Source organism: Hetaerina americana, unplaced genomic scaffold, assembly GCF_022747635.1.
Source record: "Hetaerina americana unplaced genomic scaffold, ioHetAmer1.1.p SCAF_5, whole genome shotgun sequence".
NCBI classification, from domain to species: Eukaryota; Metazoa; Arthropoda; class Insecta; order Odonata; family Calopterygidae; genus Hetaerina; species Hetaerina americana.
In genome coordinates, this window is record NW_027287095.1 from 35,519,652 (window position 1) to 35,539,541 (window position 19,890).

A 19,890-nucleotide genomic window follows, 5' to 3' on the forward strand; every position below is an offset into this window, starting at 1 on the left:
GCCCAGGGGAGACTAGGGACGGCGGTGCTGGGGAATTGGGAGCGGGGGTGGTGGGCTGCCTTCGGAGGCCCCGACTTTCCCGCCGGCTCCTGGATGTGCGGGGAGGGTGGCAACACGGCTGGGATGGGTATGTGCCAGGAGGCGGGAAGAAACTCTCGGACAGATGAGAGGAAATCGGCATGGGTGGTGTAAGGGGTGGGCGGGCGGCCCTGGATCCTTCCTTTCGGGGTGTGTTGGGAGGATGAGGGAATTGGTGGGAGGCAAGAGCGTGTCGGCGGGAGGGTTGAAGATAAAAGAGAGGGCAAATTGGGGAGGAGAATAAAAGAGTCTTCCACGTTGAGAATGGGCGGTGGTTTACGGCAGAGGAAATGTTGAAAAGATCGAGTGTTTTAGGGATGGATCCTCTCGTCAATGACGTCGCATCTACTCGTCAGACGAGAGTAATCGTGCAAGCAAATGAGTTAAGCGGAAGGTTGCAAGCTTACACGATGTTATTTTTGAAAATCTAGCATTTGTTTACGTCCGTTTCAATTGAAACAGGAAGGGGTCAACCTAAAATTAAAATTCCATGAAAATACACTGGGAAAAATAAAACCTTAACCAAATTACTATCAAATTAAGTGCATTTATCCTTCTGGACAACCAATTACGTAATTAATGTTCTATGGAATTCAACAAAGGAGCAACTGGTGATTATAGGCCAAGTTCAATGGGATATATAACCAGAAGGCAATAATTTCCAGTGCAGCTGGTCATCTAAAATCAAAAAGTCATTGCAAAAGCTGTGGCTCCAGGAACTATCAGCAGGTAAGATAATCAAGTATTTTTTATACTCTTTAATAGAAAAGAAAGTGATGTCCTCACGTTTTACCTTTTTACTTTCATTTCATTAGACGAAAGAAATATCCACTATGTTTTTAGCTCCACGGCATAAAAATGAGAGCACCTATTCTCAGGTGAATTCTTACTTGGTGAACTGAACTACATAGTTGGAGGACAAAAGCGAGTGAACATAAAAATGAAATTGAATATTCCTAATCCACAAATTATTCAATTTAAATTGAACTACACAGATAAACTTCTACAACAATAACAGTGGTATGAGTTCCTAAATTTCTACCGCTAAGCAACTAAAGATATCCAGTGATATACTATAATAAATATGATTTAAGCTTATCATTAAATGTTGAATTTACTTTAAAACGGAATCTAGCATAGCCTTTCACATTGATGTCCCAGATAAGGAGCCGAAGGCGATTTCTATCTGAATAGAAAGGATTCACCAAGGAAGGGAAAAATATTCCTCTGGCTATGCCTTCCTTTCCTTCTGTAGTCTTCCCTTATTTCTCTCTCGCTATCTCCTCCCACTTTCCCTCCACATCCATTGGACGTCATCAGCGGCCTTCCCACCTCTCGGGAAATCGACTGGCGAGTAAAAGCCGCCCTCAATGGCAGAAGATGGCGATAAAAAGGAAGAGTGTTCCGTACGGAGACGAGTGTAGTGCCTTGTCGGGGCGTGGAGAACACCCCGGCCCCCCATTCGGACCCCTCCCCTTCGGCCCAAGCCCGACACGGCCTCCTCACCCACCCAGGCTACACTCCGCCCCCTCCCTCCTCCAGCTTCGTTCTCTTTATTCCTATTGTAGCAGCCTCTCTCGCCATCTTTGTCTGCCTCTCCTCTTCCTATAATATACTCTATCTCTCTCTCTCTCTCCCTCTATCCCATTTACTCCGCCTTTCCAAACTTAGGCAAACTCAATGAACCCGTACAGGCGTTAGAATTTTTAATAATGTGTAGGCTCATGCAACTAAAGAAGGTCGTTTGCTAATAAATTTCACGAGTACGGTCTTTCCCAAAGTGGTATTCAGGCCTACTTTGTTTTCAAGTTGCGGTTGATTTCAAAACAACAACTTAATATGGGGCATTGTGCCAAGCCTCTTGTCTGGTAAACGGTTATTTTATCCATAAATTATCAGTTTCCAACGAAGACATGATAAACGCCCGTTTAGGCAATGTGTTGTGCTGTGCGCTACTAATGAATTACTTTTGAACTACAACATTATCTCGAGTGATGATGTGTTGACGATTCAATTTTAAAGAGAGCAATAGAGCCTAAAAGGAAAATAATTCATAGAGACTGGTGTGAGTTACAATTTTTAATAAAGAATGAACGCCACCTGTGATAGTTTCCAATTTCAATTTGTATTTACACAGCCATTAGTTGACCGTAAAAGTTTAAGACTCAAAGCAACTAACATGATACAATGTCGCTCAATCGGCAACTCTGCGCATTTTTGATCAAGAACAATGGCATTAAAAGTCAAACATCTATGTACTTTTTAGTCTATTTCTAATTATATAAATTCAAATACTAAGATAACGCCAATGGATTTAGTTTATCAACTATTAACGGAGTTAAAATTCGCCGCAGAAAATAAAAATCCAAATGTTCCCTCGGTCTATTGAGTGTACTGGTAGTGCAAAGACCTTGTTACAAATTATTTGCTCTCAATGGCGGTGATTATCGAATGTCTTTTGTTCCTTCCAGAACAGTGAAGTTTTATTGCCAGTCTTGCTATTCCGTTTGCGGGCTAATCTTACATTTTCTTTTTTTTCACCTCTCGAGTAATACATTATCGAGAGAGTTCTCTCCAACGACCCGATGGCTCTTAAAAAAGAGACATCTTGAGAACTTGAGGAGAGCACTCCTTCCAGCTACCGAAATAAGCACACTGAGGACGCGCCTTGTGACTCCGATCAAAAGCACGCTCTAACTCGCGACGATGGTACTTTCATGAGCTTTTTATGCTATCGACACAGTTAACTTTTGAACTCGCATCAAGGAGATACTTTTCACCGAAGAATTGTACATATTTTAGAATAGACATTAGATATAAATCAGGAAGGGAGTATTTTAAAAAACAACCCTAAAATCAACTAGAAAGTTCAGCTATGGGTGGTTTATAAATTCATATACTATTACGGACAAATACAAGCATTCTGAGATTAAAAAACTAGACATGGAGATATGTCCCATTTTCTTGAAATAAAATTATTATCTATTGAGCGATCAACGCCCCCACATATATACCTCGAACTAGCCACGAGGGACTATCTTTCAGGACCAATTCTGAAAAATGAATATTCATGCCTACCCAAACATTTAAAGCATTGGAACATACATGTAGAAGAAATTAAATCTAAAAATATTAAGGTAAATTTGATCGTGCAAATTAATTGATTGAGAATTGATTGATGACTGTTTCTATCTCCTAAATTTGCGGTACCATTTACTTCCAAGACATGGGTCTTTTTTGTTAAAGAGAAAAAGTATTCAAAGAAGCGGCCAAGAAACTTGTGTTCCCCTCGATCAATATGTGAGCACACAACTTCATCGCCACGCGATCAATTAAGCTCATCCCGGAGTTCCAGTAGCCCACTGCTCCAACTTATCTGCCCACTTCAAATCCCCCACCCTCCACAACCCCACATCCTCCAACAAGTCTGAAAATTATTCTGAACTGCTTGAAAAATATTGGCAATGCACTTCAACCTGTCGCAAAATCGGCTGCGATCGTCTCGCGACGAGAGCGCCGCCCTGGGGGGGCTTTCGGTGAAATGAAAACAATCGAGTAGCGCCGCGCACAGCCGCCGCCAACGCCGCCTCTCCACCTCGTGAACATCCCTTCCGTCTCCTTCCCTCTCTCTCCCCCGGTATCTCGTCGTCATCTCCCTCATCATGTCGAGGGGGGCGTCTGATTTCGCCCGCCAGTCGACGGCGTCGCGTGTCGTCTTGAGACGCCGCAGACGGCGACGCTACCACCGTATAATCATTAAGAATTCTTCAAATCCGCCCGTAGAGTCAGCGGAAAATAAAAGAAGGGGTGAGGGCACCCATCCAGACGTTTGTAAAACCCGGCGCAGCGGCGTCTCAAGAAGGCCTTGTTCTTGCTCATCTTCAACTTACGCCCATCGACTTCATATTTTTTAATTATATCAAGCCGCCACGCCGGCAATTCTTTTTTTGGGTTTTCCCCCATACCCCGCATTTTGAAAGCGGGTAAAGTGGCGCACTTCGGCGATAAACAAGGCGACCGGGACCGACAATCTGCCGACATAATTCATCAGAGTGGCGACATCACTGCCAGACGAAGACACTCGAGGTGTCTGGCAGATGATGCATGAGGGAATTCAGATTGCCCCCCCTGACCGAGAGCAAGCAGCGAAAATGAAAAAAGTGGAACACCATCGAAATCGTCCTCGTCAAGTTATTAAAAAGTGCGTGCTGGAGTCTGGTGTCGAGGACCCATCGATAACTCCCGAGAAGGTTAGTCACGTCACCTAAATCTGCACGGAGGCAGACATTACGGCCTTCTTCATTCGTTGTGCTAACGTATCAAAATGCTTAATGAGGCAAGAATGTGCTCGACCCTATACCGTTGCTGCCCTAAGGAGTACTCCATTTTACCTGAGTGAGGGGGGATGGGTCATCTACCTCGTTTGCTGGTTAGGGGACAGCATGCTAATGTTGACGGTGCTCTCAAAAAATCGATCTAAAATTTGTGGGGCAAAAGAGAAATATAGGGTTACCGAAACCCCCAACTGGGGAGAGGACTCAAAGATTTACAAAAGTAGTAATACCTGAAAAGGAAAGACCAAGACACTTGATCGAAGTGGGACTTAGTAACCAATAAATACTCATAGAAACCACAGCCATATTTTTTTCTATGTATTTCATATTTTTTTACAGTCTCATCATGAATAGCAGATTTTTTCATTTCGTTTCCGATAACATGGGGACCTGAAGGGATATTTTTCTGGGATTTTAGCATTTAGTTACCCTCCCATGAAATTTAAAGGATTCTTAAAGTATGTGATGCACTTACTAGCCAAATGAGTAAATATATCCCTCCATCAGCACTGCATTTTTCAATCCCGAGCCCAAAGAACCAGGGCGTGACTCTCAACCTATGCATCAATGTTATGCAGGAGATTACTCGCCTAAAACTTAATCTCCAAGTCTGGGTGGAAAGAAGAGCAGAGGCGAGGCATTAGGACAAGGCAGCTTGAAACCTAGAATGCATCATACCATGCAACACTGCCCGAATCGAGGGCGTGAGGAGTGGCGGGAGGAGAGGTGCCCGGGATGTGTGCACTCGCAAATGCCCTCGTTGCATGGCTCTCGCTGTCGTGCGGAGGTGTCGATCCCGCGTCCCCCGCGAGGACATCATATCGACCCATTAAACCGCCCCTCTTGCTCCAAGCCCCATCGAGTCCTTCCTCCAACCCCCGACCGCCACACCTCTCTCCCACGCAAACACGCCCGAATCCCCACCCCCGTTCTCAATACCCCTCGAGGCGATATCCGCTTCTTTTCAGGCGAAACTCCCCGTACCTTCGGTGGTCCCCGTTCGCTTTCACTCCTTTCTAGTACTAAGGATCTACGTCCTCGTAAATTTTAATTTCACAGACTCCTTACTTACAATTCCTAGCGTCGGCTCGCACGGGTGATGTGAGCCAGTTCCATTTCGCGAAAAATTGAAAAAGGTTATCTCGTTTGAATATCTTTTCTCCCCTCCCACTGACTTCGTTTATTTAATTGAAATAGCACGTGGTATATCTCTACTGCTCTTCGTAATTCTTTTGTCACTTGCACATCCTTTCTGCTTTCCCGAAGATTTTAGGTATAGCCTAGGTTATTATTCCCAAGTTTCTGGTGGTAGTTTCTCGGTAGCAATGACAGGCGTCTATAATAGGGAGCTGAGCTCAGCTCAGTTTAATGGCCAGGCTCATAGTGTGAATGCGTTGACAGTATCCCCTCCTCTCATTATCGAAGTATTATTTATTGAAATCATAACTGGGTTCTGTTTGTCGTGCCCCTCGATTTGCAGCTGTCTGAATAATCCTTCCGTTATTCTTCCCTGTATTGTTTCGTCAGTCATTCCATTGTCCCAGTTCTACGCACGTCCGCTTTACTGGTTGAAGATCAAGTAATACTTCGTGATATCCGGCGAGCATCACCAAATCCCCTCATAGGATATTCATATGCCGTTTCTTATGGGTTTTGCTACAGGTCAGGCCATTATGGGCTCAAAGCTATTTCATTGGCAAGAATTATGACCTTCCACGCTTAATTCCTAACTATATTCATTCCGCCGACGCACAGGATATTATAATTTTTCCACTCTCCTCGAGTTCACGAGTGTTTTAAAAGCTTTTACTTTTCTGTTTCCACCAGACTTCCACCCAATTACCAAGATTCCTGGAGTTTGATCGTCTTCCTCGATGGAAACTTATGTTTTGGACCTTTCTCATAATGACCGCATCGTTCATTCACCAATGAATTTATTCTGCTTGCAGTTTATTGGCTTCTGCTACTGTCAATTTAGTTCTCCGCAAAACAGGCCACAGCCAACAGTACAGTTTTACTATCTAAACTCACGGACTAGACTAGAATTCAAGGTTTTATTTTCACCATGCCGGCGTTAATATGAGTGTAACATTTTTTAGATGAAGGACTCTATTCTTCTATGAGAAGTGCACGAGAAATTCCTCAATACTATCGCGTATAATCCGTACATTTAAAGATAGAAATACCTTTTGCCAGCTACCTACGTAAAGGAAAAGTTAATTTGTTGAGTTTCGCCTAGGTTTTTCGAGGCTTCATTATAATCGTTGCAAAAAACTGCCAACTTTTTAAAAAAGGGCTTAAAAGAGACTTCGACAGCTGCAAAATCTAAGCTGATATCTAAAGACATAAATGATGCATAATATTTCGTCAAAGGAGAAAACATTCACGGGTAGATCGGTCTTGTAATGTCTCTATTGACACTTAATGAAACATGCAGACTCCCCAATTTTCTCTTATTGTACCTCACGTTCTCTCTTTTATGGCTGAGCAGAAACTTTTAGCAATATCTAGTAATGCTTCTTTAAGCATTTATCAGTAAGAGAGGAAGATATCATTTGCGTAGTTAAGGTAATCATTTTATTAAGTATTTTGCACCTCTCTCAAATGGCTATGTTCTCTTTTTCCGAAAGCCTATGTCAATAATATCCATAACATACGGCTCATATCATTGAGTCATTTTTAATCCATCAGCTAATATATACTGTAATCAATAAGTATTTCCAAAGACATTGGATAGGATCTTACACGGGTTAAAACTGCATGATTAACAAAGTTTAACTAAAAAGAAAGATTAGGGTTTTACTTCTATCATTCTTCTCTAAATGCATCTCATATTAATGAACGCATTGATTAAATTTAGATTATTTACTTATAGGAATTAATATCTTTTACTCATATCATTTATGAGCGTTTAATTTAATGTCCACTATCTTATGTATTATGTACCGCCAATATGTATTATGTAGATGTATGTTCCATTAGAAGTATTCTGATGATTACAATGGCAATCAAGCTGAAAGTCACACTAATGAAATTATTCGTTTCATACTTTTCCTCCACGCGAGAAAAAGGGTTCTGTTCCTCCGTGGTGGCGCATCTATCCTCTCTCAAATGCCTCTCCTCCTCATCTTTGAAATCCTAATAAAAATGCTCCTCAGCTGAGCAACACAAATAAGCAACCATCAAGAGGGAAGTTAAAATTTGATCAGACTCCGAACAATTTTTAAATACTGATTTGAAGAAAATTAGGCGTTCAAGCACTTACTTTTTCAAACATTTAAATCGCACTTACACGCCACCTGTTTTAATTTTTTATCATCTCAAGATGTTTATTCATCAATCGGTTACATTCGAAAAGATATAAAGTATAAAAGGTAACTGAAAGACATTTCTAAAATTCAATGAACTTAACACATCCTTGGGCATTATTCGTTACTCCCTCCTCAAATACTGGTTAATAATACTTTTTAACACCAGAATCAATCACGCACAATATGCTTCTTTTCCGCCTTAACAGTTTGAGAAAAACATTCATTAAAAGGTATAAAGACTTAAATGGCTCTACTCAAGAAGGCAACAAAGAATAAAGAATACCCATTCATCGTCCATGGATAGCACAGCGTGAAAATATATTTACCCGCAAATGCCCTCCGCACTTGATCATAAATAGCGCCGCGGAACGCCAATGGTGAATACTTACCTCATGAGCCAAACCCATCCTTCAACTAGTGTTTATGTGATGTATTATGACCTTATGGAGCTGCGCCAAGCTCCGATCCCGCCGTGAAGAGCCACTCACCGCCCGGTGGCTCGCCGGCAAACCTCCATCATTCCCCCTCAAGTTACTCCGCGCCCCATCGGTGCCAAGCTGGCGCTAATGCATCAGCCGCACCAACCATGAAATCATTATTATTATTATAAACCCTCCGTCCTGCGCACTTACCGGGGCTATAACTCGGCCGGAGATTCTTAATCGCTCGTCGGATCGAGGCGGTGCACGCCCACGCGGGGATGGGCGGTCATATCACCTCCCTTCTCCCACAGACACCCACCCACCACCTCCGCATCCTGCCCGCCCGTCTGCCCATCCCACCCTCCTTTATCTCCGGTCGTAAGTTCATTCGCCGAGGCTACCGACGCCGACTCCGGAGACTGCAGCCGTCTTCCCCGTCTTTGAGCCCTCCGCCCGCTGCATTAATGCACCAAATCCCGCCACCCGTCTTGCCGACTCCCTTCATCTGCCCCCGTCCAATTCCTACCCGAAGAGCTCCAGAACGATGTCTGCGCAGTCCAATAAATTCAATGATTTAAAAAAAACCATTCATCTCACCCGACGGGCACCTCGCGGAAGGAGCAACCGCGTTCCTGCCTGTGCTCCTGTTGGCATATTCTGTGCGTCACTTTTCCCAGCATCGTCGGTTCAGGAGAGTCAAAAAAAGGACGGGCCTTGGTTCGTAGACCGAAATAAATTCGAGACCAGCAGAGTCCAGATATAAGTTTTTATTCCAACATGTCGAGGCCCAGGTGAATATACACATTCCGTCAGTTCGTGGTACAGTTTTATGATAAAATCTTAGTCGATAGCCTGGTGTGTGGGTGATCGAGACATTAAATAAACGTTAGGGTTGATTGTTCCCTCTTCTCAATTTCCGATTAATTAACAATCGATGGCAGTCTTACTTAGAAATGTGGGCATAGGTATGTTCTAAAATATATTCGTACGGTCTATTTTGATTGCACCTATTTTTATATCTGGATAATGGAGCATCCGGATTCACAAAACGGGTTTTTTGGATACCAAATCTTTAGGTGAAAACTCAAGGAGCCAAAAGAATGGATGGAACCCTAACCGTGACTGTGTAAAATACACAATTCACATTTTCGTGCGACATTTGTGATTCCAGTGCAAGATAAGCCATATTCTGCTATTGCTATCGGTTATGGCTTATGACCGGCTGGAGATAGTTTTGTTTTTTTTGGGAAAGTCACAATGAACTGATGAATATTGCCAATTTGTAACTCTCTACGTTACAGTAAATTGAAATACACTTTCTTGCAAAAATATATACAACAGAACAATTAGATATAAAGAATCAATATATTATCCGATGAATTTGGTCATTCCTCTCACTTCATGCGCAGGAAGTCAATAATATTTTATCTGCACTCAAACCTAGTGACCGAAATGCGATTCTAGCACCAACTTTAAATCATGCGTCGGAATAGTTACAACATTAAATGCATAATCCCTCACAGGCAACCCAATTATTTAAAGTAATTGCTTCAGCAACGGCTCACATAGCGTGCATTGAGTTCTTCAATAGGTCTGGATTGGAGCAAACACTAGAGTGTCAGCGCGGCCAGTTGAATACGCAAGGACTTTCATCGTTACAATGCTACAATATCCCGATTTCTCGGATGCAGTGCAGTCGTAGATGTCTCCTCCCACACCCAACCAACTAGCAGAGCTGCAACGCCTGGAAGTATGTATTTCTTTTCCTCCCGCAACACAAAAACCTCCCTAGGAACACCTCGACCGCGAACTCCACATCAAATAACTCCTTTCTTCCTCCCCGACTTCGGCTTCCAGTCCCTCCGAACCGCCCGCCCTGCGCCGCCCCACCCTCCCTGATCGTTCCTCTAGCGTCGGGTGAGTCGACTTGACGGCTCGAATGGGGATGAAGGAGAGAGCACGGCCGCATTCTCTCCTCGGAGTCTTCACTCGTTAGCGGATCTTTATCCCCTCGATCGAATTTTTATTCTAATGCCGCATTTAGCCCGGCCGGATGTATCTCCCTCTCGCCATCGCCAACTGGAGCTTTTAAAGGAAGGCGCTCGTGCCGGAGTCGGGAGGACTCGCGCACCCGTTGAAGTCCCCCCCCCCCCCCAATGATGGATTCGAATCTGATTCACAAGGCACGAAAAAGCATACATTTCAGGCGTGATTTAAAACATGCTTGGAAATTTACGTTGGGACAAATCTCGGTTCACCTCCAATGCTGAAACTGGTATTTTTGATCTGATATCTGACACATAAATGTGAAAGGCAAGGCCCACATCAGATATCCGATGCACTCACGGAACGCCTATTCGAAATAGCTCACACTGCGTATGCACAACCATAATATGGTAGAACTTTTATATCAGCAGGAAGGTAAGTTTTTCGAAGCGATGCACGTAGCTCACCTCTTCAACCTCAAATTTTATACTCTACCCTCTCGTAAGACAATCCTTGAAAACAAACGGTGAAAACGTTTTTGAAACTATTGGATTGTACACAGAATTCTAGTACACGGCAAATAATTCTAATGTCAGGAAGCTACTTTATATAAGTTCCCTATTCGATTGAGTATATATATATATATATATATATATATATATATATATATATATATATATATATATATATATATATATACATATACATCATATATATATAATATGAAAATATAGTAATAGAAATTATAAATTTTTCTGATTTTAATTCCTTAAGCCAAGAAATTTACTTAGCGCATTCTCTTTAAGTGCTTCTCTACTCTAGAATTTGTCAGTCATTCTGTTACGGTCAAATGAATCAAAGGCTTTTCCGCGTTAAAAAGGTTTAATGGTTCCATCAAGGAAACCATGAAGCTAAAAATGCACATTAATTGTTAAATTATATCCTTCTCCTTGAAAAAGGAGAGCATAAATGAATAAATGAATTATGTTTGGAAACAATACGCTTATGTCAATTTTTGAAAAATCCAATAACTTAATCCAAATCATGAGCGACTGTGTATAGAGTCCATTTAAAATCGAAATGACTTAGTAAAATTGTAATTCAGCCATGAGGTATCATTGTACGTCCTTGCGTGTAAGGGAGTAAATCATTTTCGGTACAGGCGTAAGCCTCGAGGCCGTGGACCGGTTTGAGGAGATTTCGGTTTGAGATGAATTGGGCAAAGGGAAGTGGTTTCCGACCGAAGAGGGTACAATGTGGCCGGGTGGAGTGTGCGAGTTATGACAACGGGATGGCGCGGAGTGGTGCGCCCGGTGCGCGCCGACAGACACCTCCCCCTTAAGCCCTTCCCAGCTTTACATCACCTCCACTTCATCGAATGGATCGAGATCCCGCCCTTCCTTCTTCGCCCCCGTGCACCCTTGAATATCAGGCCTTTTAAGTCACTCATGTCTGTGCTTCAACTGATAAAATATAATGCCTGTGCTGTGCGTCTGAAAAAAAATTTCCTCCCTTGGAGTCAGAGAGCCTGACAAGAAACAGCAGAAGCAATCTGTGGACCTAACTGCCGTCGTCGTCGGTATGCACACAGGTCACTGCTCTTGGGAAGCTTCTCAACACGGAAGGGATTAATTATTTTATACAACCCAAGCGTCCTAATAATACTGGTACAACTAATTGAATGCGGCGCGGTTAATCGGGTCCCGTCGCCGAATCAATGGAATCTGCATTCATCAGATAGAATCTCTTAGTGGGAAGGGGCATTTTGTTTATTCTTTTCATTTTCAAACGGTGCATAAATGGGTGACAATATTTTATCGCAAGGCCTAGGCATATCATTTACGCAAGTTGACACTTTGTTTCCGAATATAACACTATTCGTGTAGGAGTCTTCGAATTCTCTTGCAAGTTCTTTGCGTGATCAAATACATGCAATTTTTTATAATAAGATGTAATGAAAAATACCTAACATTTTGACGATAAGTCGTTGTGTGTACACAAAACAATGAGTTAAATGGCAATAAGACAAAGAAACAGTGATTGATTCATGACACCATACACCCTGATATTATTTTAGGGCCTATGATATCCACTATCGTTACCAGGACTACATTTTGAGTTACAAACCAGTTCAAAATCGGAATTAATTTTCAGTTTAATGGTGAAATAATTTTAACATACATTAGACCTCACGATAGAGAAGGAACTCATTTAAAATGAAAGAAAAAAGAATAGATGTATTATTTTTGGTGATTTATATGATAATGGTTTTATTTATTCTGCACGGTTTTGTGAAATCTTATTGCTACCTATACAAAGCGGACAGTTATGCCTAAATTTCCCTCAGCACTCCAACTAAAGCTGGGTTTTGTAAATGAATTGATTTTATTTATCAGAAGTCTCATATTATTTGTAAGTCTTTAAGATAAACCTGTTCTGCTTGGCAGCGAAAAAGAACTGAAATGATATCTTAGTTAAGGGTGAAACCCCATTGAAGACCAAAATATGGCTCGAGAACCGAATATTTATTTGTTGAGGACTTTCCCAAATATCCGAACTCTATATCTTTCTCCTTAATACAAGGATAACAGTCACGGTATGGCCGATTCATTTCATTAGTTTAAGGTAATCAATTTTCGTTTTACTGTCGAATTTGGATACTATATATTTATGGTAAATACAATTTGGTGATTTCTCCAATCAGATACTCAACCGTCAAGGAATAAAAACGTGGCAGAAGTAGAAGATGTCGAAGGAACGCTTTTAATATCGAGAAGAACAAGGAAATTAGCTACGTATCTCAAATGGAAAACAACAGTACCTGGACAGATAAAATTAAGCGTTTTCCAATACAAAATCTCTTGATTTCATGCAAAACATTTGCGTGATTAAGGACATTCTTTCCTCGACTGAATGTGCAAAACCATGAACCTGCGACAGATTAAGTAATGTTCATTCAAAGAATGTAAGAGATTAATAAGATGCCAAGACTGAAGGTCAGAGCTTCGCGGGATCCAGCTCAGGCAACCGTCGCGAGTGGACTTCTTCATGAATATCAGTGCATGACCGGGGATGATGGTAACCTTTCACCATTTCTAGCGCGGAAGGACAAGCCCTATCATTCGGCGTGGAGACGTGAGGAGCAACAAACATCTCACAAGGTGAAGAGAAATAAAAGAAATAGATATTAATAAAAGGTAATATACCTCTACACAACATGTACCTACAGGGCACGACCGAGTCGGGATATTCGAGTTCCCAAGGTGGACGGGGGAGGGAGAAATGAGTTAGACTTATTGTAATTGAGGTTGGACGGAGCAAAGGGAGGAGGGGATAAGAGGAGAGGGTTGGGGTCGCGACTTGAGGGAATGGGAGTGAGGGAGGGGAGGCGGAGGAGCCAGCTGGGGGAAGGTGGGAGGTGGCGTGCATGTGTGTGCGTGGAGTGGGAGGAGGAAGGTGGGTGGGTGGCACAATGGGGCGGAGGGGAGGTGAGTTCGCGGGGGGAGGGAGTGGAGGGGGGAGCGGGCGAGGAGGCGGTGGGGGGGGTTGCGTGGGGCGGCGGGAGGTTTTCCATCTCAGGAGGGGGAGGGGTGAAAGGGTTGAGGTGTTAGGGGAGGGTGAGAAAGAAGACGGCCTTCCATTGGACGACCGCTCTCGACGAATCGGGACGACGAAGCCATGCGGGGAAAAGAGTTCCAGGGCTAAGAACAAAAAACGCACGAGGGGCGAAAAGGGGGGAGAAGTGGAGGAGGAGGAGAGTTGAGTGAGTGTGAGTGGAGTAATATAAAAAAGGAAGTCTGTCGGTAAGTCGGCGATGGTTCGGAGAGTGGCGGGCGAGTGAGAAGTCTTGGACGGGCAAGTGTGACTATGTGTTTCCCCTGAGGGATTTGGAAGTTGCAGCTCGAGGGGCCCAACGCGCGCGCACGCCTCTTATGGGAAAACCTTAGCTCTCGGAACGGTGGAAACTGCAGTAAACACGGATCCTTGGCCGCAAACGGCTTTCCTTGGCGCTATTTCGTACCTGGACGCTTTTAGCACCTCGATGGCCGCTATTCGCAGCCGTCGCGGCTTGCGCCTAATTTACCGATGTGATTCTTACAGCAGGTGCTCATCCTGGTTGTTGAACTCAATCATTTATTTATTTAATACTGAAAGGAATCTTCACGTATGCTGATAAAATGACGCCTTTGAATGAACCAAAGTATGTACGTTAGATGGATATAATTAATTATTTACATAATTGACTAAGCTCGTCGCTTAATCGTTCTCCGCGAATTATATTTGTGTCATATCTGTAGTATCGTGATGACATGGGAACACCTGTGTAATGATCCAACTGTTCTAAAAATTTACATGTTTCAGAAAGGATGCCCAGTCATTAGTAACTAAAATATATATCTTGATCGATATATATCTTGATAATAATCAAATTTTTTCATTTGCGACAGTTACATGTGTAGATTAATTTTTAGCAGATAATGGTCAATGCTAACCTCTCCAGCTCTTTCATAGCTTTAAATTCAGAGAAAGCTTCAAATGTTTATCGGTTATTCGTAAATAATTCACAATGAAGAGAAAACTCCATGTAGATTACCACCTGTGCTCCAGCGTAAAAATTTCACAAACACAAATTCTAATATCTGTACCATAAAAATGAGGGACAATTTTGTCTCCCATATTTCTTGTGGTAATGGCCGTCACATGTAAGTATAAAAGTTCAACAGCTGATGTGGCACTTTCCACACCCGAATTCCAACACAAATCGCATGCTGTTATACACTGACATGCGCTATTTACAACGTTATCGATGGTTATCGTGTTTATGCACGTACATAATTTCACTAATTTATATTTTTATTTGCACAAAGCTATGAACCATCACCATTTTACGAGTTTACTAGATGCAATAAAGTACTTAACTCTAATAAATACGCACTACTACTTCCTACTAAGTACGAGAACAGCTTAATCGGTCAAGCTTTTATTTAATCCCAAGGATCCCACCCCATGTGATCGTTTCAGCGATACAATTGAATAAATTAAATAATTTATTAATTTTGAGTTTGAATGAATGATTTTCAGAAAAGCATTTACTGAATAAATGTCAAGGGTGAGTTTTGATTTTTTCCTTAAGGTCACCGATATCGAATAAGCGCGCTCAAGATTTACTTTGAAAACTGTTCAATGATTTATAACTTTTGATGACCTCCGGAAGAAAAAAATCAAAACTCGAATGAATGCAATAACTGAAGCTGAAGACGGGGCTGTTCTTGAACTCTTCGGGAATGCTTGGCATGCCCTTATGGTAAAAATTATAAATTTAAAGAGTTTGTAATAATGTTCGGATACAACGTACAGTACTTACAAAGCCGTGCTTGTCCGAGATGTTGTTCGTCAATTTGAGCTTGTGGAAGGAGACTACCTTCTGCATCCACTGCTCTCCCGTCGATGGGGAGTCCGGGTGGATGTACATTCTTTTAGGCATTTCGGGGTCGGCCTTCCCAGCTACCATCCATCGACTGTGGAAGGAAAGACGGGAAATACTAACAATCGGAAATATTCTTACAGACATTAAGAAATATAATAATTGCATACTGAGTTTATGTTAAGAAGAACCATGCCACTGAAGCTCCACAGTTTGACAGGCACCAACATTCAAAACTAATGCTAAATTATAAGAAAACGGATTAAATCTTTGGTAGTAACCCCGAAGAGTAGATAAGAATGTTTGGCCGCAACGAATAAGATTTTGAAGAGATATTTCCATATCCGTCGTAGGCTAGGTCGCCAGTTTGGATTACTGAAGCAAATTGTCCAAAGATATTGTCCATTCCATCCATCACCATAAAGAAATAATTTTACCTATCTCAATTTAGCCTCACAGCACGAATTCAACCACAATTTGTTGCCCAAAAGGGAAGGCTTTGATAATAAGTATGGGTCCGTCTAATATTATGGCTTATTATGGCTGAAGGAAAAATGAATTATTTTGAAAGTGAACTTCAAATTTTGTATGTTATCAAATGTTTGAGGATAGAAATTCACTGTAGCTTAAAGTATTTATTTTGATTAGATTACTGTTTCAACACTCTAAAACTGTTAGGGTAAAATTCATTCAATCCTAATTGACCAAATGGTACACATTTAAGCAAATAGCATTTACAAGCCAACAAAAATTGGGTTGCTCAAATTCAGAAAAACGTATAATATAATTTACACGATATTAAATATTATCGACCAAATAAATCCACAACTTCCGTCGAAAAGGTCAATAGAAAGATATTCATTGAGAGACACAAATAAGGAACTGAAGTCTGTAAATGGATGGAATGACTACAAAATCTAGTTTACTCACTTGATATTTTTATTCCTCAAAAATCAAGAGATTAAATATGCGTCGAACATCTCTGTTTATTATGGGAGAAAAATATTTTTTTTTAATTTTGCAGCCATCAAGATATCTTTTACTTTTTAATGGTTTTTCATTTTGATTTCATTGTTCAGAGTAACGAATAGCTTTTTCGCGCCAAATGTCTCAGGCTAATTTAAATTCTTTGGGAATTAATTGCTTAGTAATTATCATTCCATAAAGTTTCTTTTAACACTTGAGTTTGAGGGAGTGTGGTTTCCAATTATTTGAAATGACCTATCATAAATTAGCTAACCTAAACCATGCATAAAGAAATTAATCATTCCTACACACAGGCACAATCACAAATTCAGATTCCAAGATTCTTCACCCCATTATGTGACACTCATGCGGGGTTTTTACGCGCAATGTATTGAGAGACGTGAAATTCTGTGAGCCCGTGTATTCCATGATGATTGGATTGGTTTATAATTAATTGGTATAAAAAATATGTGATTCAAACTAAACCCTGACATAGGAGCAACGTCCTCTTTGCCACTTTGACAAAGAGTTTTCTGAATGCAATTTCACGGCTTAAATAGATTTTCGCATACTCAGTTTTTTCAAATTGTGATCATTATTTTACGATGAAAATTGGATTTTCTCATATGTAAAAAAGAAATAGCAGTTATGTGATAAATAGATACTAGTTCTACGTATAAATGTCGGAACAAAAAAATTACTATTTTTAATGGCACATTATAATTATTTTCAAAGTCTAACATAATCTGTAACTATTGACTTGTAACTGGCCATTTTTTGCGGCTTTAGATGATGATATGACATTCAGGTTGGCACTGAGTATTATTTAAGTCATTAACGACCATATATTGCAAAAAATTACAAAAAAAATTCATAATTTCATTTCACTCGTGGCATGGAGTCACTCATTTGTGTATTGTACGAGCACCAAATAAAGATGTAGATTGTTACTGAATATATTTTCATGCAATTTATTTTAAATTTCTTATGAAATGAAATACTTTGGAGATTGAAGAATGAGACAAATGATTGCATGCACGGATTAAAATTCCAACTTTAAATGACATGCAGACCAATCATGCATTACCAAACTGAACTGATCCTCAAGGATTAAGGGATTAGTTAAGAGTATTAAATAGGAGAGCAAGATAAATAAGTCATGCGGGTCCATGTTCAATGCCCAACAAAGCTCTTCTATATGAATATTACTCTTTTATATCTGTTAACATATCTAAACATATAATCATATTTTTATACCTAAGATACGAAGAACTGCAAATTTTTCATATTGATTTTTCCATTTTAATTTTTAAAATAATTATTTCTTTCAAAAAATTAATATTCAACAGAGATTTTCCCGCTTTTTAATGACAGGATTTTTCCCCAGTTCGTTTTTATACCCAATTTGGAAAAGGGAATTATAGTGATCCATCAGGAGCTAACGTGTTACTCACAACGAAGCCTCCAACTTAATTTTTGCTGTCCATTGTGATCCCAAAACTTATTCCCTTGATTTGAAAAAAAATCTCACCATCGGAAAAATCGCATATCGAATTTTGACAATTCTCGATCTTCTTCCTTCATATTATCTGATAATTTTTTTGCTTTGAATGATACATTTTTCCCATTATAATAATCATCATCATCATTTCATCTTTTTTTGTACCTGTTGTGGAATTTATATCTGCAGTCATCTGCCGCGACGATGTCCATTAGAAGGATGTATTTGGCCTTTTTATCTAGGCCGGTTACCCGAACTTTGTAGGCTGGGAACATGCGCCTGCAAGACACAATAAAGATTCCATATGAAACGAGAGAGAGGGAAAATTTGGGTTTTGTTATTATTCTAAGATCAACTCGTAGCAAGCTGACCTTATCACATAACAAGGTTTTTGGGATAATAGGTAAGTGCGGGTGGGTTGTGACAACTCGGTAGGGGTTTGAAGGAGCGAGGAACTAAAAAAAAGAAAAATAATAGTAATAACAACAGGCAGATTCCCTTTCAGCCACGGCCAACCGCAGAATAGAAGCTTTCCTATGCAGTGTAAGCAATAGAAAGGAGACAGAGGAAGCGAAAAACACACAGAGTAATAAAAAAAATAAATTTAGAAGAATTTTAGGTGAGAAAAGACGAGAAACGAAGAAGCCGGTCTCGGTATGTTCGTTTTTTTGTTTTAATATCCTCTACCTGTTGTGGAACTTATATCTGTAGTCATCACCGGCAATTATATCCAGCAGCAGAATGTATTTGGCTTTGAGATCGAGACCGGACACCCGAAACTTCATCTGTGGGAACATCTGCCTGGAAATAAGAGATACAAAAACTTGGACGTTAAAGAAAATGTGGGGGACGGTTATTGTAGCCACATTGGAGCAAGTGGTACGCATTAGAATTTTTTGGCTGAGCAGGGCCGGTAGCGGGAAGGTTGTTTTTAATGGTGTGAAAGAATTAATCGAAACGTTGACTAAAAATGAAATAAATGGCAGTGAGCGGATAATGCTGAACATTGATACATGATGTTAAATGATAAGAAAAAAACAATTGAAATGGTCAGTCGTGAAACAAGAAAATAAATACTTAATGGTGACAATCTTGGATTGATCGATTCTAGGCTTTTGTTTCGCTGGAAAATTAATTTTTGCCATAAATTGTTCAACGGTACAACATCTACTTTCAGTGGTCATGATACTTAAGTAAGCTTTGCAGGGACAAGAACGTGTATGAGGCAGGATTTAAATGGATATTAAGCTGAAACCGCAATTTGTGAGGGCTAATAATATAAAATATTGGCTCGAATTATAATTTGTCGAAACAAAATTAGCTTGAACGTCTCTTAGAGAAAGTAAATGGCTAAATATTTGCTATTGATGAACTGAAAACATCAATCAAATCAAAAACAATCAAATGAAAGCCTTAAGGGTAGAAAGGTTTGACAGTGCATAAATATCACTTGTAATTACTCTCCGTACCGAAGAATAATTCAACTGCAATGGTTATCATAACAAAACTGATACATAGGAAACCAAGTTATTTAAAAAAATTAAATGAACTCTTTAGAAAATATTGGCAAATATACAGATGCTCTCAATAACAAATGCTCCTAAAATTAAGCATAAATATAAAAGCTAAAAATAACTTCATATCTCCACGAAATATTGGGAAGAAGCGGAGTGTTGAAGGGTATTTCTAAAATACGGAAAACTCCAAAGCGATGAAGGTCGAGGAAATAAATAAAAAGTTCGAAAAAGGAAGCGGAAATACACGTACACGCGTTTTCGGAGATGAGAAAGGCTCCATAGTAAGGCAATGAATATTCTTAAGTTTTATTAAAGGTTCCAGAGGAAGGATATGCATTGATGTCCAGCGA

The 19,890-nt window shown here is 40.5% G+C and overlaps 1 protein-coding gene across 1 annotated transcript in view; it reads right to left on the reverse strand.

The window, feature by feature from the left end:
* Positions 1–19,890, reverse strand: part of bi (T-box transcription factor bifid) — a 410,155-nt gene that overhangs the window by 204,785 nt on the left and 185,480 nt on the right. The window contains exons 3-4 of the mRNA XM_071591843.1: positions 18,189–18,302; positions 15,488–15,650 (exon numbers count right to left, since the gene is read on the reverse strand). Coding sequence (XP_071447944.1) covers positions 15,488–15,650; positions 18,189–18,302 — 277 coding nt within the window. The remainder of the gene's footprint in view (positions 1–15,487; positions 15,651–18,188; positions 18,303–19,890) is intronic.